The 25460-nt window shown below is 37.9% G+C and overlaps 1 protein-coding gene across 2 annotated transcripts in view; it reads left to right on the forward strand.

The window, feature by feature from the left end:
* Positions 1 to 25460, forward strand: part of LOC129768538 (uncharacterized) — a 303931-nt gene that overhangs the window by 22400 nt on the left and 256071 nt on the right. For both annotated transcript variants that reach the window (XM_055770259.1, XM_055770260.1), the window contains exon 2: positions 19689 to 20309. In XM_055770259.1, coding sequence (XP_055626234.1) covers positions 19855 to 20309 — 455 coding nt within the window. In that variant the 5' untranslated portion in view covers positions 19689 to 19854. The remainder of the gene's footprint in view (positions 1 to 19688; positions 20310 to 25460) is intronic.

The raw sequence follows: 25460 nt of genomic DNA on the forward strand, positions 1-25460 counted from the left end.
GAAGTACTGAAACTTTATAGTAAAAAATAATTTTAAAGGGTAGATTAGGAGATCAATCAATGAACAATTTTGCGATTGGACCCATGAACGTGCACTTAGTAGGAAAACGTGGGTGTGATAAATTTTGGGCGGGACGAAGTTTGCCGGGTCAGCTAGTGCCTAAATAAACGCCGCTCGGATGTGATGCAGCAGGGTAGGGAGAAGAAGGTTGGTTTTGATCAACATGAACGAAAGCATGTACCGAACCTAGACTGAGTGCCCGGGTAATAGTCAAATATGACCGGCACGTGATGGATGTTACACCAGATGTGGGATTTGTGTGTATGAGCGAGTGATGCCAATAATTAGTAGCTCATTTCAGTAATGCCATTTAAGACGCGAAGTTTTTCAGGATACAATTAGTCTAAATGCAATAAAAACCCTTTTTTTGTGCTCACCAAATTTAAATTCTATCAAAGCGATTCCGAGGTAGAGCTGATTTATGTGTCTCGATTCTTACTGAACAATGTTTCAAAATGTGTGTTGAAAATCAGAACAAAATATTTTTACGCACTTTTGCGGAGCTAAAACAAAAGTCTCAAACGGAACAACAACAAATCGGTTTTATAGAGTTACCCATACCGTCGAAGCCGACGCGACCGGAGTCGAAGAAGTCTCAATTACCAATAATGTATACAACCGAGATTCTATGATTGTGAATAAACTCTTGATTAGCATTGAATTAATATTCATTCGATTATTTGCAAGTCTCGCAACGCTACCCATCAGAGAGTAACCTGGCCGCCGCCACCGCCACCGTGGACAACCTGCGTCTAGTCAGCGCCCTTCCGTCCGCCGTTGTTCCATCGCGCGTCACAACATTATTGGTGGTGGTGGCTATGCTCGTCGCTACCACCTTACCTTCGAGGTAGCCGCCGCAAATCGTGCTCACCGCCACCGAGTCATTGTGTTTACAGTATTTTGTTGCCGTATGGAAGGTTTTACGGCTCGCAGGTTTTGAAATTGCATTGCATAATCTTTCCCACAACAACAAGGTGTACCGCGTCGTCGTACGGCGTGGATACTGTGAATCTTTTCACGACAAAAAAATGTGGCAATGTCCATCTCATCCGTTTGTTGTCAGCATTCGGGCACTCGGACAGATTTCCGATGGTCAAGACGAGTGAGATGGAACGGTTGTGGAATAATGTGCATTTCGCGTAGCATCGGAAGAGTTTGAAGCATGTATACAGAAGAACAGCTGAGTTTGGCTTTTCGTAATGTCAATGGGGTCTTCGCTGTCTGTGGTGGACAAATTCCTGTTTCTATGATGCCCCGGAAGTTAATTTGTTTGAGTACTTTTACAACTCGCTTCTTGGTCGGCTCATGGATGGCGCCATGTACTCATCAACCATCAAAAATAAAGATGCTCCGAATTCAATGATTCGCATAATGTCAGTTAATCTTATTTGCACTAGAAATTCCACAACGCATGCGAATCACTGAACTGTGTCAAACAAACCATCGAGCAATTACGGCTTTACACTTAAATTTGTCCGATTCATTGGCGGACAAGACTCCTTGTGCGTGTTGCAGAATTGTGGCCCCTCAAAGGCTCGGTCGCATTGGAGGCAGTCACGGGCGGTCCGTGTTGATTTATGTGTTGAAGCAGCTTATTTAGAACGTGGTATCTCAGGGTGCACATTCAACTGCACTAAAATGAAAAGTTCACTGAAACGCTGCCGCGAGTTATGGTGAGAGAGACACTTTGGGCGAATAAAAGCTTGATTACACGGCGCCGTTAGGTATGTTTTTTGTCATACTCTGCGCTGTTTTAACCCCAGCCGCAGCAGCAGCAGCAGCAGTGGCAGCTAATTGTTGTTTTTGGAGCAATGGACGGCATATATTCAAAGGTAGTAAGCATGTACATGTGAATGCGCCATAGCCATAGGTGATTGCGAAAGCGCCAGTAGCCATCACCTCTCTGCAGGTCGTCGAGAGTGCATTAGCCACATCACCATGTGCCTCGATTATGCGCCACAGTGACGTTAACTGCGTCGAACCTTGTTAGGTGAGGTTAAAGATTTTAGTGTAACGTATGCATTCAAAAACAGACTAATTTTGGATGACGATGAAAACTACAAAACATAATACAATGGACAAATCTTCTTTAAACCCTACGTTTATTAGGTCTTCAATAAAAATGCTTGGCACGGAATTAAGCGGGAACCTTAGCTATGGTCGATGGAAAGATAAATGTCGGCATGTTCTCCAGCTCTTTCGTGGCCTGGACGATCAGCTGATTCTTCATTTTGCCCAAAGCATTTCTATCGGTCGCAGTCGTCAATCGGTCCATCTCCTATAGTGATTTCTTGACATTTCGGCCAAAAGACCACATCCTCCTTGGGGTGATACTTCTTGATGAAGGCGACAACTTCCGGCAAGCACTGTATATCTCCCCGTTCACCGCAAGACCTGAAGAAGAAGAAGAAAAACAGCGGATTGGTCATGGACCCTTCTCGCTGATTATCAGCCACTGAAGGACTCTCTTCGGAATCTTGGCTGTACGAACAAAGCATCGAGCGTAGTTGTTGGACTGTTTCCACTATGGCTGCTGCAAATTTATTGATAATGGCTTCGTAGAGGGCTTAATAAACGTTGGATTGAGGTAAAATTTAGGCTCACTGTTCTGAGATTTCCGGAAAGGGGAATGTGAATTGTGTCTATTGTAAACTGACCAGACGTCCTGCATTTCGATAAAGTGTGCCGCGTTAGATTACGCCCTGCGAAACGTCCCGCATTTGGCAAAAGAAGCAAAAATGTCAATATATTTCAATATTACAATATATTTCAATATTACAATATATTTCAATAGTACAATTTGATAATGTTGATTTTCTTAAATGAATGAACCTCAAAAAATTACCATTTATTTGGCAGTCTGTTCAAAAACACTTCCAATGAATCCGAAGATTAGCACGTTGAACCAGTTTCATCGCACCGAAAGTGAACTTTTTGTTTAGAGAGTGTCAACTGGGAGCGACAGCAACAAAATTAGAAAATGATTTTCATATCCCTATGAAAATCGGTCCCTATCGGTCAGCTCGCTCCGTTTTGGCCATGAAATTATCGGAGGAAATCTTCCGTTTGAAGTTCACCCAGAATTTTTGTTTCCTTTGCAGCTGGGGGATGTTGGTGAAGTTGGTGGTCTTCGCCGATCCATCTCCTGGCATAATGCAAGATTTTTCATCCACTTGCAAATAACATATTTCTCCGTTACATGGAATAAATGTTTGATACAGAAAATATGATAGAATAAAGACAGCCCTAATTCGGATAATTCCTTCCCAAATTTGTCTCTATTTGCTTGATTAGTTCTCGTGTTATGCAGAAGTTTGTGTTTCATTTGTACGGCAGCCCTCATGCCCTTAGAGAGAGGGTAGGTGTGTCGAACTACCATAGAAACGTTACATGTGCCCCCTAGAACCGCTACATGTTAAATATGGCTCAATTTGCTTGATTAGTTCTCGAGTTATGCAGAAATTTGTGTTTCATTTGTATGGGAGTCCCCCTTTAGAGAGAGGGGAGGAGTGTCGAACTATCATAGAAACGTTTATCGATCCCTAAAACCTCTATATGCAATGTTTGATTCCATTTGTTTGATTAGTTCTCGAGTTGTTCAGCACCCTCCCAACCCCCTCTTTAGAGAGGGAAAAAGAGTATCAAACCACCATCAAAACATTAATTGCTCCCCAAAACCTCCATATGCCAAATTTGGTTCCTTTTGCTTGATTAGTTCTCGAGTTATGCAGGAATTTGTGTTACATTTCTATGGCAGCTCCCTCCCCCTCCTTAAAAAGATTGGAGGAGTGTTGAACCACCTTAGAAATGTTTCCTGCCCTCTAAAACCTCCACATGCCAAATTTGGTTCCGTTTGCTTGATTAGTTCCTGAGTTATGCAGAAATGTATGCTTCATTTGTATGGCAGTCCTCCTCCCGCTCAGAGAGAGGATTGGAGTGTCTATTCACCATAGAAACGTTTCATATCCCCTAAAGCCTTCGCATGCCAAATTTGGCCCCATTTACTTGATTAGTTTTCGAGTTATGCAGAAATTTGTGTTTCATTTGTATGGCAGTCCCCCCTAAGAGAGGGAGGAGGAGTATCTTACTACCATAGAATCATTTATTGCATCTTTAAACCTCCACATGCCAAATTTGATTTCATTTGTATGGCAGCCAAAAATGACTTTTTTCAAAAATTCATAACTTTCGAACCACTGAACCAAATTAAATTAGAGCCAATTAGCTGGTCTTTTTTGGAAAAATACTACAGTTGCAGAAAATTTTAATTATGTTTTCGTTTTTATTGATTGAATTTGTTTTTTTTATAGTTTTCATGGTCTAGGGACCAAAGGCGCTATATATTTTTTATATTTTTTTCTGGAAAGTTGAGGATTTTCCACATAACATATCTCGAAACCAGGGAAGCATTTTTTTTTCGTTTTTGAGTTAAGATTTTTCAAAGTTAACCGATGACCCGAAAATTTTCTTTTCCATTTTTTCCACTACAAAAAATCATAACTTTCGATCTACTGGACCGATTCAGATGATCGACATATAAAATTAAAGCCAATGAGCTAGTCTTGTATCAAAAAATATGATACTTTGAACAAAAAGGATTTTATTTTCGTAATAATTTATTATATTTGTTTCTTACATCGTTTCGGGACCACGGGCGTTATATTTTTTTATATTTTTTCCTTAAAGCTGAGTTTTTTTTCACACAATATGTCCGAATACCAGAGAGGTGTTGTTTTTCAATTTTAAGTTATAATTTTTCAATGTTAACATGTTTTCAGTTTTCGTTCAATATTTCTATGCGAATAGACTGGATGTATGTGACTATAATCCAATTAATTGCCAAGTGTGTTATTTTTTCAAAAAGGCTAGCTAGTAGCCATTAATTTGATATGTCGATCATCTGAATCGGTCCAGTAGTTCAATAGTAATATATTTTTGAAAAAAGTCATTCTTGGGAAAAAAGAGAAAAACGATTTTTTAGACCATCGGTTTACTTTGAAAAATCATAACTCAAAAACGAAAAAAACGACTCCCTGGTTTCGAGATATGTTATGTTAAAAATACACAGTATTCCAGAAAAAATATAAAAATATATAGCGCCTTTGGTCCCGAGATCATGAAAACTATAAAAAAAACAAATACAATCAATAAAAACGAAAACGTAATTCAAATTCTCTGCAACTGTGGGAAACCAAAAAAGACCAGCTAATTGGCTTTAATTTAACATGTAGAACATCTGAATTGGTCCAGTGGTTCGAAAGTCATGAATTTTTGATTTTTCGGAATGGAAATGGTCAACCTACAAAAAATAAAATAAAATACGGGTCTAATAATTCGCGATAAAGAACAAAATTACCACGTTTGACGAAAATCTGAGAACCACTATATCGGTTTGGCATGGAATGGCTGTATATATAGATTTAGCCTTCGTAGTTGGCTCAAGGATATCCTCCGCCGTCGGGTGTTCGAATATGTGAAATATTTTACAATTCGGGACTCGTTGTGCCACCTACTATATAGACGGTCCATTTCATTGCATGGGGTGTTCTTCCAGTTGCTTTCCCTGGTTGTCTATGGCTATCATCCGCCACCGCGTGCTGAAAATTTTTTGATAAGAGAGAGTACAACGCACTAGAATTTACGCAATTGTTAGCGCACCGGCTGGTGCTTGAAATGATCAACGGATGTCGAAGGGTTCACTGTCAGGCACAGTGATGAGCAGTATCGGTATGAGTTATCGTAGAGTGATCAATAGTCACGGTTTACATTATATTTTTTACATATGAAGTTCCTTATAGTCCGGGAAAGATGTATTTCACCCGAATCGGACTCGTAGTTTTGTTTTGACCGTGTGTCGAAGCGGACGTGTTCGCGGATTTTAGAAAAATGGAAAAAATGGAAATTCCGCTGTCGCCACGGTCAAATTGATCGAATTGCACTACGAACTGCAGCCTTGTCCACCGTATTCTCAAGATTTCGCCCCGTGGGTTTTGACGTGGGACTACGTCTAACCGGAGTATATGGGGGTGGAATGAAAACCTAAACACAGAACATTTAGGACAAAATGAAGATTCCGAATGCTTATAACTCGAACATTTCTTAATAGATGGGAAAGATGTTTGCATCAATTGATAGGAAATATTTCTACACGTCTATCACAATTAATAGAATGTTATACTCCATGACATAAACGAGCTGTGTTTCCCTAACACTGACTTCTAAATCAATGTGTCTGGGGGAATCCGCTTTGGAAATACATGCAAGTTGGGGGTATTTTTGTTCCCATTGAGGTGTGTTCCCCTAACACGGACTTCTGAATCAATGTGCCTGGGAAATAGAAACAGAATATGTTGCATCGAGAGTAATAGATGTATACATTGTTCGTTCTATGGTTTAAATTTTTAGTATCAATTACAATTCGACAGTTAGTCAGCTAGCAACCAGTTGCCGGCGGCGGCGATGGTGTCCATTATCAGCATCGAGATATTTCCGCCGAATGAATGTAGAGGAAGGAAGTGAGAAGGTCCCACGTCTCTCCGGTTATGTCCACTACATTACCCACCCGTCTTTTTTTTCCAAATTTGTAAAAGTCACTCGCCGGGCATAAATTTGGGTCGAATGAGGAGGTCACCACCGCCACGGAGGCCTACTTTGCAGACCTCGAGAAAACGTATTTTTCAGATGGATTAAAGAAGTTGGAGCATCGCTGGGTCAAGTGTGTCGAGCTAAAAGGAGACTACGTTGAGAAATAAATCGCCACTTTTCCAAAAGTTTTGTTTTTTTTTGTATGCTATATACTTATCGGACAGCCCTCGTAGCTAACTACAATACGGTGAAATTCACATTTAATACGCTTTATTGGTTTTGTGACGTGACAACGCTTTGTGCATCCTTGTTTTTTCATCAGAGTGTGTTGCAACGTCACAAAACGTCACAAAGTTTGCAGGATTCTTGCAAGTTTTTTTTTTTTTCAAAATTGAATGTACTGGAATTTACGTTCATCTTTCGTTGACCAATCATATAACAATGTTCATTTGTTTTTTTTAAACGGATCTGAAAACACAACATCACAAAAGTATTGGACAAGTGAGTTCAACTATCAAATACTCTTCAATGATGATTCTTGTAGGAAACTTTCCTATTTTTTCTTTGACATTGTCACGTCACGCTGCTTTGCTTTGAACGTTAGTACCAATCCTATCGTGCTTACAGTTTTAGGGTAAACGTGGTGCTAATATCTAATTCCCACAATTACCAATCAAATCTAAATTATATGTAATGAAACTACAAATACTCGAAAAAAAATATGACATGGATTAATCTGTGTTTATGGCAACCGTGATATCTTACAAAACTCCAACATGTGTCATTGATACGGCATTTAATTGTGAACATGGAAGTGTAGTTGTGTAGTTTTCATTCATCTTTGTTGTAATCATCTTTTATGTACAATAGTACGTTTCGAAACTCGCTGATTGTCAAAACCAGTGCTGAAAATATTCACGTTCACCACATTCAAATAGGACGAATTTCAGCCTGCCTTGTATTGATAACCCGCTGCTCAAGCGAGAGTCGATAAATATGGAACAACACTATCAATGAACACCAGAGGAATGAACATCAACATCATGAAGATCAGTTGAAGTTGCCATGAAGTTTATTTCTCATTTGCTTCTTTATTTTCGTCATGATATTCGAAACGTCGAAATTGAAGATCATTACGTCTTAGTGAAAATCAAAGCATAAAATTCAATGTCAACCAGTTGAGAGTGAAATCGATTAATGGTAAAGGATGGCCATTCATCATACAAAAATCTTGGTTTTGGAACGTACAGTATAACTCTGACTATGTTTTATTAATCTACTCCCGATTGGCTGGCTCTAAATGAATAGCAATGATATAAAACCCTACGATATGGGTATTGGATGAAAGGGCTTCAACAGCAAAAGTCGAATATCGTATACCGATGCGATTTTGGAAAAGAAGATGGTGGCTCCCGGTTCATTGAAAAAGTCCCCAAAGAACGAAAATGGAGTAAAAGAGCATAGGAAGCCAAAACGGGAAAGAAAACAGAAACGGGGACGAAAAATGAAACGGTAACGGAACGCTCAACGCCGTTCAACGCTAAACGTCGCTCAACCGCACAACGGCCAACGCTCATGTTGCTGATGTTGCCTTTTCTGGATTCCAGGTCCTTTTTTCTAAATATGGAAATGAAACACGTTTTCAATAAAAACTCACTGCAAGCGATGAAGATCAACTTAACGTTCATGATAATCACCTGAAATTATTGACAGTAATGAAAGAGCCTGAATGCAGGTTTTTAGTAATTCATTCATGATGTTTTCGTTCAATACTTATACTCAATACTGTTATACTCATTATGACAGATATGGCGTTGAGTTTCAACGCCAGAAATTCGCGATACTGCTCAAAACACATACTATGAAATAGAAACAAACATTAAGAGCTTGTGAAAAATGTCGAGTAATCCAGCACTGTGATTTTTCATCACAAAAAGCCTTAAATTTTCTGACTTCTGGTTTCTGTATCCGCACACTCTGCTCCAACACTTTCATTATATTACCTTGATTAAAAAAGATCCCGGAAAGTTACGCTGTATTGAGTACATCGGCTATTGTGCGTGCCTCGATTTTGTACAATTTGCAAAATCAATTGTTATTCGTAAACATTTGGCTAAATACGAAACGAATACCATTCAGCAACCACCGAATTCACCTGATTTGGCTCCCTACGACTTTTTCCTATTCGAAGGATTCAATGAAACGCTCCGCGAAACACGTTTCATCACCCGAGATGAGATAATGGAAAAATCGAAGATAGCCCATATGATCAACTCGAATATAATAAATGTTTCGAGGGTTGAATCAAGCGCTGGCATAAGTGCGTTGCAGTCGATGGGGAGTACTTTGAAGGGGACAATATCGATATAGATGTATAATCTTGTATTTTTTATTTCCTGAATAAATTCCGGGAACTTTTTGATCAAGGTGGTATGCACCATCTCATGCAAAGTATTCTCTGCCTGAGCAAGGTGTGAAACACCTCAACGCAATGTTGAATCGAAAATGTCGAAACTGTATCGGTTGTTAGGTATAATTATTAATATCTTGCTCAAAGCGTTGTCCCTTTTTAATTGATTCAACTTCCGAGTGTGAAATTACATTACCAGTTGGTGTAAAAGTTTTTGCGAGATGTTCTATGTTCACATCTTGTGTCCCAAAATGCGTTATTTACTCATTAAAACGCATCTGATATGTATTTTAATATAAGCTATAGAGCGTGAAGAGATAGTTCTCTTGAGTGTCCTTACCATACGTCTACTGTTCATGCGGTTATTTTTCACTTTTGAATCCCTTCAGGCTATCGGAGCTGCGAAGTTCGACACGGTAACCTATTTGTGCGGTAGCCGAATGTGTCGACTGTGGAGCGCCACAGCGATGATAATTGATCATCAGACAATATATTTTATCTCCCGAATAATAGATCGTATCACAAGCTGACAGGTAGATTTTGCAAAAAACGCGAAAACCCAAAGCTACCGATCGAAACCTGATATGGGGGGTTGTTGTGCAATGTAAACCCAAACTCGTATGCAGCTGTTGCGAATTCGACAACTCCAAACAAAAGTGCAATCAGGGTGTGTTGGGCGCAAAATGCTAGTGAAAGCAATCACTGCGCTAAGACTCAGATGTCAATGTCGACCTTAGGCTATTGCCCCAGAAACATTAATCTTCGGACACCTTGAATTCCTAGAGTTGAACATAAACACCAACTAATTTATAGATTTGAAAATAAATTTTCCATCTCGGCGACGATCGCTCAGGTGAGGATCAATATCAATCTGGGCCGCCACCGAATGTAAGACCAAAATGCGAGCAAACAAAAGCACTCAACTTTGGCAGATCTATTATATCTGCCCCAGCCTCGCTAACCTGGGAGTAGAAACTATTCATTTGCGCGCTCCGCTCGAGGGGCTACCTGAAGATCGGTTAATCGTGTTATTGACGGGGAACCATTCAAGAAAATCTAATTATGGCAAACGGTTCGTAAATGCACCTCTTTGGAGGCATTATTTATAGTTAGAGGTCACCGCGTTGCACCGCCGGTGCGGGAAGCCCCATGGGCAGTTTGGCCAAGCGGTCTTATGAATTTAGGTGTTTGTAATGGGAAGCTTGACATTTTGTTTGAAACTGTACACATGGTAATGGAAGGCGATTGCAATATTCATAAATATTGTGCATCAAAGGTATCCAAGTTCGAGCAATCTGTCTGTGATTCATGAATCGAGGTTTGACAAACATGAACATTAGGGGATTCCCAAAACGAGAACAGAAAAAAAACAAACTGGAAGGTCCACATATTTCATGAACATGATTCTCTTAGATGGTTCAAGCATTGACAATACTATTAATGATTTTATATTCTCAACAAAGATTTCCAACTATTCAATTATTGGTTTTCATTTGAGACTTTCCACTTTCAACGTAGTATTACATAAAGTATGGCGACTGATATGTAGTTGCTGTTGTGTTTGAAATGGTAAGGTCAAAGATACAGTCCGAAAAGGAATTTTATACCGTTGAAATAGTTTAATTTTTGAGTATTATTTTTCTCACTCCACCAGCGGTACAATCCGCGCGCAGAATCAGTTTTCTAGTTTTGTTCGGCTTTTCCACTTTTAGTAGTTTCCCATTGTAAAAGAGCGGTTCAAATATCATAGCATAATATGGAGAAGGTGTACTTGTTAACATTAATATGAAATTCAATACATTCTGTCAAATATAATACCGGGAATTTGTAATTCTCACTGAACATTTTTAATTTTTTAAAAAGTTGATACTATTGTTAGTGGTGTTTCTTCCTGATGGGCATCCCCTTCGCGGTACTCTCGGTTTTTAATTTCATGACGATACTAACGTTTTTTCATGACGTTTTGTTCTTTAAATTTACGTAAGGGTCTTTCTGATTCAACGCACACGCAAAAAAATCGAATAGCTCCTGATATATTTTTTTTCGCTCCGTCGATGGTAACACTGCATTCCCCACTTCGGGACGATAATATTTGGCTACTCGTTCAGTCTGATCGGATGGTTTTTAGTGTCAAGATGTACAATTTACAAGAACGTGTATTTTAAGTGAAATCGTATTACTCGAGCAACCGAAGCCTTAACGAAACTTTGTCTTCTTATGGTAAGAATTTCAACATTTCTCGTCGTCAATTCCTTTCTCTGGGGGTACGTGAAGGACCGTTGCTATGTATTGTAGAGGCCACAAAATTTGGAGGAACTTAAAGAAGAAATAACTCGGATTTTCAACAGCATTGAAGTCGTAATGTGAGAGTTGTGCGTGAAGAATTTTGTTCACCGCTTAAAACGCGTTATCGAAAAAAGAGGTGGTCACATTGAAAATGTCCTAAAATAAGCTTTATTTTGTTTTTTTTTCAATAAAAATCGGTTCACTTTTGTGGAAGTCATTGAAATTTGTTGCGTGAGCATTTAATCTGAGAGACCCTGTACAAAAGAGAAGACGTGTCGGGGACATAACCGGAAATACGTTGGAATACATATATCATTATGTTGCTTCATATTTCAATGCAGATGCAATGTACGTAAACTAAATGAACGGCGCAAACCAAACAAAGCTGCGAAGCAACAAAATTTGCAAATAAACTCTCAGCTTCAGCATCAACATGAGTTCACATTGATTGCTCGCTGTCTAGAGTGACTGTGAAACACTGAACTTATTGAATATTTAAGTGGTTTTTCAGTATCTCTTATTGAAATTAAATCTCGATCGCTCCCAAAGACATAAAAATCAATTTACTTTTCATTTTGTGGGATATTACTTTAGAACGTTTAGAACTCTTGAGTGCAAATCTTGGTGGCCTTGGAAAGCGCCGTGGTGTTATGGTGAAGTTTTATTTATGGTTAATTGTTGTTTTCGCGAGAACATGTTGCCCCATGTTCCAAAATTAGCAACTGAGAAAAATGCAATCAAACCATATTTGTCCGCAAAAAGCTTCAAGCATTTCAGTTTAGAAATACACCGGGTTTTTTAAAAGCAGTGAACTATTGTCTAATGAAATGTGAATCAAATGTGAATGAATCACTTGAATCAATCAAGTTTGATTACTGGTTTAAAAATTCATGGTAGGACAGTTATGCCTAGAATGTTAATATGGGTCGATTGAAATTGATGTTGTTTCCTGAAATACGGGGAACAAACAATATGTTTTTTGTGTTTTCCGAAAGATTATTCATAAAAACATCATTTTATGAAGAAGGTGATCTGCAACACATCTGCAGAATATAAATTTTATTATTATTAGGCATTCGCTAACAAGGCTTACACGTGTTCTGTTAACCTTTTCTTAATTTGTTTCAGAATCAGTTCGTTCTTCCAAATCAGAAATGAATGCATTAGCCCTGCTGGAATCGTGACATAAAAATCTTGTACTTGAACCGAATAGTTTATTATGGATCTACAAAAAGAACATACATGGTGGGATAGTTATGCTTAGGATATCTACATGCGACAATTGAGATTGATGTTTTTTTTTTCTAAAGCTGGGAAGAAACAAGCACTTTTTGGTGATTTTCCGGAAGATTGGGTATGAAAATATCGTTTTATGAAGAATAGGCTGATCAAATAGTTCAGGAATGAAAACGGGACACGTAAGACAAAAAAAAAATATTTTGATATTTTTCGAAGAACTTTATTGAGTGAATAAAATCGAGTATAAAACAAAATAATCAAACTTTCCTAAATGTACCTACTTTATTCTTCACAACGAAGGAATATTTAGATGCTGAAGCGACATTGCGAAGGAGATTATGATTTTTGGCAGTTTTATTATATAATTTATCACATTCCAGATCGAAGTTCTGCTTGATAATTATCATAAATTTCATGGTTCCAACATGAAGCACATTCAACACATTGAGTCGTGACTTTTCCTTTGACCATATCTTTTCCATATCAGAAAAAAACCCTCTAAAAGTTGCGCTACTACCAGGTAGACACAACATATATATATATATATATATATATATATATATATATATATATATATATATATATATATATATATATATATATATATATATATATATATATATATATATATATATATATATATATATATATATATATATATATATATATTTTTGATTGATTTTGATTGATTGAAGTTTGCATTAAGATAAAAAAGATTTTTTAGATTCGCTACGTTTTGTATTAACCCACATATCTTCGAATGTTTCGTAACGTAACTCCTAAACATATGTCTTTACCATAACGATGTATTTGGAAAAGTTGTTGGAAATTATAAGCGAATTCATAAAATCTCATGAACATGATGGTATAACACGACAAACATATTTAAAAGGCCTATTTACTATTAAAAAGACAATAAATTACAAATATTTTTTTAAATATTTCGAGAATGGCTACATGGCAATACTATGGCAATCTCATTCTAGATTGACAATAACCTTTTTTGTTTTAAATAACATCAGGATTCATAATTTGTGGTTAAAAATGATTGTTAATTCGAAGTTTCGAAAGTTCCTAGAAATTCGATGTTATATATATATATATATATATATATATATATATATATATATATATATATATATATATATATGATTTTTTATTTTGAGCGTATTTTGTATTTCGAGCTGCATGTAACGAAGGTATTATCCAGTGGTGTGAGCTGTGTCCTTCGGTGAAAATTGAAGATGAAAGTTTGTTCCGCAATGGTTGGCCCCGCCAGAAATAATTTTGTAGACCTATTTTATCGATGCGGTCGAGTCTTGAACATCACTTTTCTATTTTTTTTGAACTTTGTGGCAACTAGCCTAAATCACTATTTTATTTATTAGATGACCAATTTTAATTACGACCGGTTTTTCAATAACGGCGTCTAATATTATCGACCTTTTTTTAGGTTAAATTATTACTCTAGACTGTTGAAAAATCAATTAATTTTTAATGAAAATTAGGAAACATTTAAAATACACCGCTCAAAAATCTTACTCGAAAATTGAGTTCAATATTGAACATTTTGATAACTCAAAACATTTCCCCTCCGATATTGTTTAAATATATTTTTACTATAAAATCATTTCAAATGAAATCGACATGATTCGAATGAAAGTGTGTATTCCGTTTGGGTCAGAGGAAATATGAGTTTTCCACAGCAATTGGGAATTTTTTGACTCAAGCGTAACTTTTGAAAAGGGTGTATCGATTTGAGTAAGAGAAATCTTTGATAATTTATATCTCAAAAACTATGAGTCGTACCGAAATAGTGTCTTAGAAAGAGTTATAGAGTATTGATAGTTGAATATAAAAAAATGTACACTGAGAAAAAAATTAGTACCCTTTTTTTTATTTACAGAATTAAAATTCAATTTGCAATATCCAAAATACATTTTTATTAATTTTTTCATACAAAATAGAAGTCATGCAGAAAATTTTAAAAAATGGGCCCAAGGTGGTAAAACTGTTTTTTTGTGGAACATCGAATTTTTTGAAATTTTCGAAACTTCGAATTTTTGTATGTTAACAATCATTTTTAACCACATATTATGAATCTTGATGTTATTTGAAACAAAAAAGGTTATTATCAATCTCTTTCTAAATGTAGCCATTCTCGAAATATTTAAAAAAATATTTCTAATTTATTGTCTATTTAATAGTAAATAATCCCTTTTAATATGTTTGTCGTGTTATACCGTTATGTTCATGAAATTTTATGAATTTGCTTATAATTCCCAACAACTTTTCCAAATACATTATCATGGTGCATTTTTTGACTCAAGCGTAACTTTTGAAAAGGGCGTATCGATTTGAGTAAGTGAAATCTTTGATAATTTATATCTCAAAAATATGAGTCGTACCGAAATAGTGTGTTAGAAAGAGTTATAGAGTATTGTTGGCTTAATTTGAAAAGAATATACACTGAGAAGAACAATTAGTATTTTTTTTATTTACAAAATAAAATTTTAATTCGCGATATCAAAAAATATGTATTTTTTTATATATTTTTTTATTTTTTCATATAAAACAGAAGTCATGTAGAAAATTTAAAAAATGGGCCCAAGATGGTAAAACTATGTTTGACAAACTTTGTGGAACATCGATTTTTTATGAATTTTCGAAACTTCGAATTTTTGTATGTTAGCAATCATTCTTAGCCACCAATTATGAATTCCGATGTGATTTAAAACAAAAAAGGTTATTATTAATCTAGAAGGCAACCATTCTCGAGATATTTAAAAAAATATTTATAACTTATAATCTTTTTTATAGTAAATAATCTCTTTTAATATGTTTGTCGTGTTATACCGTCATGTTCATGAAATTTTATGAATTTTCTTATAATTTCCAACAATTTTTTTGATTGATTGAAGTTTGCATTAAGATAAAAAAGATTTTTTAGATTCGCTACGTTTTGTATTAACCCACATATCTTCGAATGTTTCGTAACGTAACTCCTAAACATATGTCTTTACCATAACGATGTATTTGGAAAAGTTGTTGGAAATTATAAGCGAATTCATAAAATCTCATGAACATGATGGTATAACACGACAAACATATTTAAAAGGCCTATTTACTATTAAAAAGACAATAAATTACAAATATTTTTTTAAATATTTCGAGAATGGCTACATGGCAATACTATGGCAATCTCATTCTAGATTGACAATAACCTTTTTTGTTTTAAATAACATCAGGATTCATAATTTGTGGTTAAAAATGATTGTTAATTCGAAGTTTCGAAAGTTCCTAGAAATTCGATGTTCCACAAAGTTCCTCAAAAATGGTTTTACCATCTTGGGCCCATTTTTTAAATTTTCTGCATGACTTCTATTTTGTATGAAAAAATTTAAAAAAATGTATTTTGGATATTGCAAATTGAATTTTTATTTTGTAAATAAAAAAAAAAGAATACTAATTTTTTTCTCAGTGTACATTTTTTTCATATTCAACCATCAATACTCTATAACTCTTTCTAAGTCACTATTTCGGTACGACTCATAGTTTTTGAGATATAAATTATCAAAGATTTCTCTTACTAAAATCGATACGCCCTTTTCAAAAGTTACACTTGAATCAAAAAATTCCCAATTGCTGTGAAAAACTCATATTTCCTCCAACTCAAATGGACTACACACTTTCATTGGAATCAAAAATACAAGTTTTTAAAATTTGCATTTTTAGGACGATTTCATTTGGAATTGCTGTATAACAAAGTTTGACGTACGGCGATGCCAAAATGAAGATATAAATAAAAAAATAAAATCCAATACTTTGTAAAATCGAGATCGTAAAAAAAATTCAGAAAGCACAAGTTCCTCTAGGAACGTTAGTGCAATTCAAGAAGAATTTGGCATACTATATTTCACTTGAATCAACTAGAAATTTGAGAACATTTAACACCTAACTAATCAAAAATTATACTCCCCTTTCATGTTGAAGAATTCTAATAAAAATATCAAACTTCGGCAATACTGTCTCTTCCAACAAGGTTGGTAAATGTCTGAAATGTCTAAAATCTCACCCTGGCAAAAAGAAACCCCAGTTTGAAACAAGTGGTCTCGAACAAATCGCGTAGTACAACAACACATATTCGTTTTCTCTTTATAATCAAAATACGGGTTTGATTATAAAGATTGACGAGGACAAATGATCGAAAAAACGATATTATCCCGCGTATCCTTGAGAATTCGTCAAATAATTGAACACAAATTGATGGGATCGTCCAATCCGACGAGAAATTTCTCTGGTATCAACATTTTCTTGGTGAAATGCTTCGATTTGTCTTTTTTTTCTATCCGTGAGCACTTTTTGATCAAAACAACTAAAACAACGGAAAAATGTAACTGGTCTTATAGAAACCTGACACTTGAAAAATACAAAACCTTTAGTTTACGCTCAGCGATTGCACACACACATATGAAAATCATGCAGTGTATGGTAGTCACCAACACCAATACACTAGAATATAAGTTGAAGCATTGTTTATTTATAATGGCACAAAGCAGCAAGATCATTACCTGGTTTTATAGAAGTTGGACAGAGTGTATACAGGCAAACCTGTTTTTGTGCGAGGGAAAGGGACCGCACAAAAAAATCGCATAACAATCATACTAAACTCCACCAGTAGCTTTAAAAAATAGTGTTCGCTACACAATTTGGAAAAAAAACAAATCCCACGTTTCACGAACATCTGAGAACCACTATATCGATTTGGTGTGGAATGGCTGTATAGATATGCAAAATTTGCTAAAAAATAAATTTCCAGTCTTCCAAATTTTCGAATGATTTTCATGCGCTAAAAAATGATTTTCCAATTTTCCAACATTCCAAATGATTTCCATAACTTTTTTGGCATATAAACCTGATGCAGATTAAGACGCATCAAACCTGATACTGACTTTCAAATCCGTTACTCCGCTCTCGAGTTAAATCGTCAGAAACAGACACCAAATCATTTCTATTTATATGGATAAATCACGTTTCAATTATATCACGCGAAATTAAGATTAAAAAATTAAATCGAGACGTTATTGCATTTGAATTGTATTCCGCTGCTACTCTAGTCGTTATTTTGGTCGGTATAATTTGAGGAGCACAAATTGGACCAATAAAACGTGGGATTTAGAGGATTTAGGAAATGCTTGACATTTTACAATTATTCATTTGTTTTTTTGAAAAAATTATGTTTTTTCTAGTGATAGGTGAGAAGAAATATTTCCAATCAATTAATGCAAACATCTTTACGATCGATAATCATTTCTCATCATTTCTTACATTTTGGGATTTTCAAATTTTTATTCTATCCCCATATCTTCCTGTTGGATGTAGTTGTACGCTAAAATCCTCATTGCTCATTTTGTGATGTATAATTTGTAGCCATTTAGAAAGATTCAGTCATTTCTGAAATGACCCTTTTGAGAAAATCAAATTTTATTTATCAAAATGCAACCTGCAAAATATTCTACCTCAAACAGTCTTATGAAAAATAATTTTCACTAATTATTGGCATCACTCACTCATGCAGAGCCACCCAAATCTCTAATCTGGTGTAACATCCATCACGTGCTGTTCATATTAGGCTATTCAGCGGGTCTCTCAGTCTTGGTTCGGTGCATGTTCATGCTGATCATAACCTTCCTTTCATGCTACATCACAACCAAGCGGGGTTTGTTTGGCAACTCTCTGGAGTTTTTAATGAGCAATCGAAAGAAGTTCTGTAGCCCTAGCCCTCTTACCATCATTATTCGGCCAATACTTCTTCAACAACATTCGAGTCACAATTCACGCGTAATACTATTTCCGAAAATGAAGCTCGATTCAATTGGTAGTAATTATTCGCCAATTGGGAACATAATCGAATTAATGGATGAAATGGCGGGCGTTAAACAAGTGGTAACGATCTTAGAAAATTTCAATTTGCCAAATCACAACCAAGTGGGTTTTTGTTGCTCGAAAATCATTCGCTTAAATGCACGTGAGGACACTACCAATTTCCCTGGAGAAGCTTTGAGCTTTGATTTTTTGAAGGGTAAGTAATAGGGTCGAAAAGGTCAAAAGCGGCAGATTTTTCTTGTTTTAGCTGTGTAAAAGTTTACTCAAACTTGATGCTCAGATGTACACGAACGCTCCGAAATCTACCTCATAATTTATTGGACAAGTGTAATACAAAACACATTTCGCGCCAATTCATCTATAGGATTGGCAGCATCATAACGAAACTCATATATGAATTGATATGAATTTGAGTTTCTTTGGAAACTCAAAAAATATAGTGGTTCTATAGCTATGGAACAAAGTTTATTTCGATTCCATGAACAACATACAATAGCAACGCCAGCGAATAACTTTTCATACAAAAAAAAAATCAATTAGTTTGAGAATAGTGAGAGGCACAACATTTGTGTTTTACCTGAATTTTCACCGCTGAATCCAACAGGAGAAAGGTTCACCCCTGTCTGATAGACTTGGAAAACGCAGCAACAATTAGGCTATTTGGAAATACGTTCAGGAATGATTTGGGGCGTTGAACTGTAGCCTTGGGGGCTTGCTAGCGCCTGTCTGATCGATAATCGTTAGCGCGCGAAGAGGGCGTTGAAAGACAGGCGCTTGAACTATGTTGTCCACACCACCTCCCCCCAATCCGTTTCTCCCGCAAGGTCACAACTTCTCCATCTCCAGTGTCCTGCAGATATGTGGTTTCAGTTGTTTGTTTTGTCTGTATTTCGTTTTTTTTGTTCCATTGCGCCACTTTTTGATTTATTGTGCATTTGCGGGTGAAGTTCAAACTGGTTTTTTTTTCATCTCTCTTGAGGGCAGCTTTTTCTTCGTTAGATAAAATTGACATTAATGGGAGGAGGTAACTGAACTTGGCGCTTATTTGGGTTCGACTATCGAACTTGATTGATTTGAACCAAATACCGTTCGGTTGAGCAATTCTTTCGTCTTTACGATAAAAACAAACGGTCGAAAGCATGCCTTCAATTGGTCAACAAATGAACCCAAAATTCGTTTCATCATGTTTCATGCAATGACACAGTTTTCTGTCTATTTTTAGCATTAATTGTCGACTAGCAGGTTATAGTTTCGAACCGTGCAGCGACGACAAACTCAACACGCGATGTTTCTGTCTTCGATGAGGAATCATCGAAGCGTTCCGATCTGTCACAAAACCCAAAGCGCAATCATCCATTCCGCCGGAGATCGTTGGAATCCTCTCGAGAATGTCGGGATGGGTCGATCGGCGAACTTCCACGTTGAGCTCGGAAGATAATGACAACCGTACTTCGTCACCCGAGGGCAGCCCGACACCAGCGAACGATGCATGCTCTAACGAGAATGGCTCCTACAGATCTAGCAAATTCCCTCTGCGTAAGATCGGTGACATGTTCCGAAGCACGCTACGAAGTTCGGGTAATTATTCGAGCAAAGCCTATGACGAGAGTGTTGTGCAGGAATGTAAGATTTCGGAAGACTCGATCGAAGACGCGGAAAACTCTAAGACGGCGGAGGGACAGCCAACCGAGCAGCGGCGGCCGTCAGTTCCGACTGCGGAGGTTGTGGCCGTACTTATTAACGAGAAGCCTGTTCGGATGGAGGGTGGCCTTCCCTGTGGGACGACGGGCTCGCGAACCAAACGGACCGCCACACTGAATCGAACATTTAAGCGGCGAAAAAGGTGAGTGAAAACGAAAATAGCTCACTTTTTTTTTTTTTTATTAAATCGTTTATTTTTACAGGCTCAGTTACATAAGTTTAAAGGAGCCAAACTCCTATCTGTATTGTTACAAGTATATATATTCATTTTTCATTAATTCTAGTGTTAATGAAGTAGAGAACCGATTACTCGCGGTTTGCTCGAGTTTAGAAGGGTGACATTTTTTTCAGGAAAAGGAAGGGATATAAGGATATGTTGACAATGTTCACACTCACATTCGCACTCACATTCATCATACTCAATTCTTAAGCCTATCTTACATCTAACATGTATTTACATTTCACCTTATTCTATTGTTAGTAAGAAGGGATTTAATTTCTCGCGAAGGAAAAGGAAAAGGAAAATATAAGGATATAAGGACAATCACACACGAAGATCGATAGCTTTTAGGAAGACATATATTTGGGACATGTAATCAAGGTCTAACCGAGCCAACACATCTCTCACCGGCACATTGGGCTGTCTTCCTCTGGCCCGAAGAGAGTTTTCTAAATTCGATCTGGCAACAAGATACACCTCGCACGACCAAACAACGTGTTCGATGTCGTGGTAACCTTGGCCACAAGCACAGATATTGCCATCGGCAAGATTAAAACGAAAGAGTAGCGCGTCTAACGAACAGTGATTGGACATGAGTCGAGAGAAGGTGCGAATAAAGTCCCGACTCAAGTCCAGACTTTTGAACCATGGTTTGAGGCTAACCTTAGGGATAATCGAGTGAAGCCACCGGCCCAATTCATCTTCGTTCCACTTACGTTGCCATTTAACGATGGTATTTTTACGGACTAAAGAATAAAATTCATTGAAGGCGATTTGACGCTGATAAATATCGCCTTCAATTGCACCTACCTTTGCCAATGAGTCAGCCCTCTCATTACCCGGAATTGAGCAATGTGAGGGGACCCAGACAAAGGTAATGACATAACAGCGTCTGGTTAAAGCACTCAAATTTTCTCGTATTCTCTCAAGGAAGTACGGCGAGTGCTTTTCCGGCCTCACTGAACGGATAGCTTCGACAGAGCTAAGACTATCCGTTACAATGTAATAGTGTTCAACAGGTCGTGAGGCGACGCTGTCCAGCGCCCAATGTATCGCTGCCAATTCAGCAATATACACTGAGCAAGGATTCTGAAGACTGTGGGAGGTGCTAAAAAATTCGTTGAACACTCCAAATCCTGTGGACTCATTCATAGAGGACCCATCAGTAAAGTACATATTATCACAATTGATACGCCCATATTTTGCATTGAAGATCGTAGGAACGATCCCCGATCGATGATAATCTGGAATTCCATGGATTTTCTCCTTCATGAACAGATCAAAATGTACAGAGGAATTGATGTAGTCAGGAAAACAAACACGGTTGGGAATATACGAAGAAGGATCAACCTGCATGGAGATGAATTCATGATATGAAGTCATGAATCCAGAATGAAAATTTAGCCCGATCAGCTGCTCAAAATTTCCGATCACCAATGGGTTCATGACCTTACACCGGATGAAGAACCGAAGAGATAATAAATTGAAGCGATCTTTTAGTGGGAGTAGGCCTGCCAAAACCTCGAGACTCATGGTATGCGTTGAGGGCATACATCCCAACGCGATACGGAGGCAAAGATACTGAATTCGCTCGAGTTTAATGAGGTGTGTTTTGGCAGCTGATTGAAAACAGAAACTGCCATACTCCATCACTGAGAGAATAGTTGTTCGATACAACATTATAAGATCTTCTGGATGGGCTCCCCACCAGGTGCCGGTAATTGTACGGAGAAAGTTTATTCTTTGTTGGCATTTTTTACTCAGATACCTAATATGGGCCCCCCAAGTACATTTGGAGTCGAACCAGACCCCAAGATACTTGAATGACATAGCATGAGTGATTGGTTTACCCAAAAGTTGAAGCTTTGGTTTTGCTGGTCTATGCTTCCTAGAAAAAACCACCATCTCTGTTTTCTCCGTGGAGAATTCGATCCCTAGCCCAATGGCCCAGGTTGAAAAATTGTTCAATGTATCTTGTAAGGGTTCTTGCAGGTCGGATTCTTTTGATCCTACGACAGACACTACTCCATCATCTGCAAGTTGTCTTAAGCTGCAATTTTGTGTAAGGCAATTGTCAATGTCGCTTACATAGAAGTTGTACAAAAGGGGGCTTAAACATGAGCCCTGAGGGAGGCCCATGTAAGAGACCCGACTTACTGCCGAATCTCCATGAGAAAAATTCAAATGTTTCTCACAAAGCAAGTTATATAACATATTATTCAATAGAGGCGGTAGACCCCGAGAGTGTAATTTGTCTGACAAAACCTCTATTGAAACAGAATCAAATGCCCCCTTTATGTCCAAGAATACTGAAGCCATTTGTTTTTTTTCGGCGTAAGCCATTTGAATTTCTGAAGAAAGCAACGCAAGACAATCATTCGTCCCCTTGCCCCTGCGGAACCCATATTGTGTATCTGAGAGTAAGCCATTCGTTTCAACCCAACGATCAAGGCGAAACAAGATCATTTTCTCCAACAATTTCCGTATACAAGACAGCATTGCTATTGGGCGGTACGAATTGAAGTCGGACGCGGGTTTTCCGGGTTTTTGAATAGCTATAATTCGCACTTGTCTCCAATCATCTGGAACAACATTATGCTCCAGAAACTGATTGAATAAATTCAACAAGCGATGTTTCGCCACATCAGGGAGGTTTTTCAGCAAGTTGAACTTAATTCTATCTGTTCCTGGAGCCGAATTGTTACAAGAAAGGAGAGCAAGAGAGAATTCTACCATCGAAAACTCGGAATCAAGATCGCACCTATCTTGTGGTATATCTCGAACAATTTTTTGCACAGGAACGGAATCGGGACAAACTTTCCGTGCAAATTTAAAAATCCATCGATGTGAATATTCTTCGCTTTCATTCGATGAAGAGCGATTTCTCATGTTTCGAGCCACTTTCCATAATTTTTTCATTGACGTTTCTCGTGACAAACCTCCCACGAAAGTTCGCCAATAAGCACGCTTTTTCCCTTTGATCAAGTTTTTAAATTGATTTTCAAGGTCCAAATACGTTTGAAAATTCTCAATGGTTCCACGTTTTCGAAAAGCTTTAAATGCGTTCGATTTATCCTGATAAAGCTTGGAACATTGGCTATCCCACCATGGATTGGGAGGCCTTCGACGAATAGTGGAGCCTGGGATGGGTTTCGTTTGAGCGCGAACCGCGCTGTCATATATCAAACGAGAAATGAAGTTATACTCCTCCAATGGAGGCAAACCATCTCTGGAATTGATGGCTAGAGCAATCGCGTCCGCATATTTTTTCCAGTCAATGTGTCTTGTGAGGTCATATGCCATGTTTATAGATTCAGAAGAATTCGACCCAATGGTGATGGAAATTTTGATTGGCAAGTGATCACTACCGTTGGGGTCCTGGATTACATTCCACTTGCAATCTAACGATAGTGAATTCGAGCAAAGCGAGAGGTCAAGAGCACTTGGGTTAGCAGGAGGTTTAGGTACACGTGTTGTTTCCCCAGTATTCAAAACGGTCATATTGAAGCTGTTACAAAGGTCATATATCAACGATGAACGATTGTCGTCGTACTGTTCCCCCCAGGCAGTTCCGTGAGAGTTGAAGTCTCCCAAGATCAATCGTGGCTCGGGAAGGAGTGAGCACATGTCAACAAGTTGCTTGCGGCTAACCGCAGCTCTCGGAGGCCAATACAAACTGACAATACAGAGGTCTTTGCCTCTGATGTTTGCATGACAAGCAACAACTTCGATCCCTCCAATAGGTGGAAGTTCAATTCTAAAAAATGGGTGGCACTTATTAATCCCCAATAGTACCCCTCCGTATCTGTCATCGCGGTCCAAGCGTATTATATTAAAATCGTGGAAAGAGAGATCATTTTGAGAAGAGAGCCAGGTTTCGGACAGAGCAAAAACATCACAATTGAATTTATGAATTAGAAATTTGAAAGTATCCAATTTAGGGATAAGACTACGACAATTCCACTGTAAAACAGTGATATCTCCGACCTCTCTATTTAAATTAGACATCAAGAGAGATAATCATTGCAAGAAGGGGCCATGTTTGCATCAATTGCTGCAAAATTGTCTTTAACACTGGAAGCATTGAGATGACAATGGTTCTGATGGAGTCGGAAACGTTAAAACACGTGAAGATTTGATCCATAAGGTCAGTCAACTTTATAAATCCCGATTGGGAAGTTGAACTAGACGGAAAAACAGGGACAGTTGGGGTTTTTGATGTCCCCTCGAGTGCTGGGCCATTCGAAGGTGAATTATTCCCACGGAAACCAGGAGGAACCTGATTTTGCTTGTCCGCTGCACTCGATTTTTTAGACATGCTAACAGGGGGTATAACCGGTGGGGCTTGTCCTTGAACTTTGGGAGTGGTCACATTTTTGCGCCGGGGATTCCCTTGGAAAATGAACGGTGTGCCCCCGTTAGCTGTGTCCGCTTCCATTTCGTCAACGGGCAACGTGGCGAAGACATTTTGAGTGTTGATTGATTGTTGTTGGGCAAGTGGAGAAGCGCCCTTTAAAATATCCGCAAAAGTGCGTTTTGAGCGTTCCTTCAAAGAGCGCTTCTGTTTCTCCCAGCGACTCTTGTAAGTTTCACAAGCTGAGAGCACGTGTGGGGATCCCCCGCAATATGGACACTTATGCTCAGTCGCACTGCAGGATTCCCCCACATGTTGCTCTCCGCAAGTTGCACAGCGCTCCTTGTTGGCACAATAATCTGAAGTGTGACCAACTGACTTGCATTTGTTGCAAGTCATGGGCTTTGGCACGAAGAGTCGCACAGGCAGTCTCAATTTGTCCACCATGACGTAGTCAGGGAGGGCCGAACCAGCAAAAGTTACTCGAAACGAGTCTGACGGCGTGAATTTCGTTTTTCCCTCTTCTTGGGATACTTTACCTAGTTGGCGACTGTCCAAAATTTTAACGCCCACCAAAGGGAGTCTTTTGAATTTACCAACTCCTTCTTTTATCAATTGGCACGTCAGACCCGTTTCAGTTACCACCCCCGAGATTTCTACGTCATGGGAGGGCACGTAGACACGATACTCTAGGGTGAACCTCTCGTCGATCACAATTG

The sequence above is a fragment of the Toxorhynchites rutilus genome, chromosome 2 (assembly GCF_029784135.1).
Source record: "Toxorhynchites rutilus septentrionalis strain SRP chromosome 2, ASM2978413v1, whole genome shotgun sequence".
NCBI classification, from domain to species: Eukaryota; Metazoa; Arthropoda; class Insecta; order Diptera; family Culicidae; genus Toxorhynchites; species Toxorhynchites rutilus.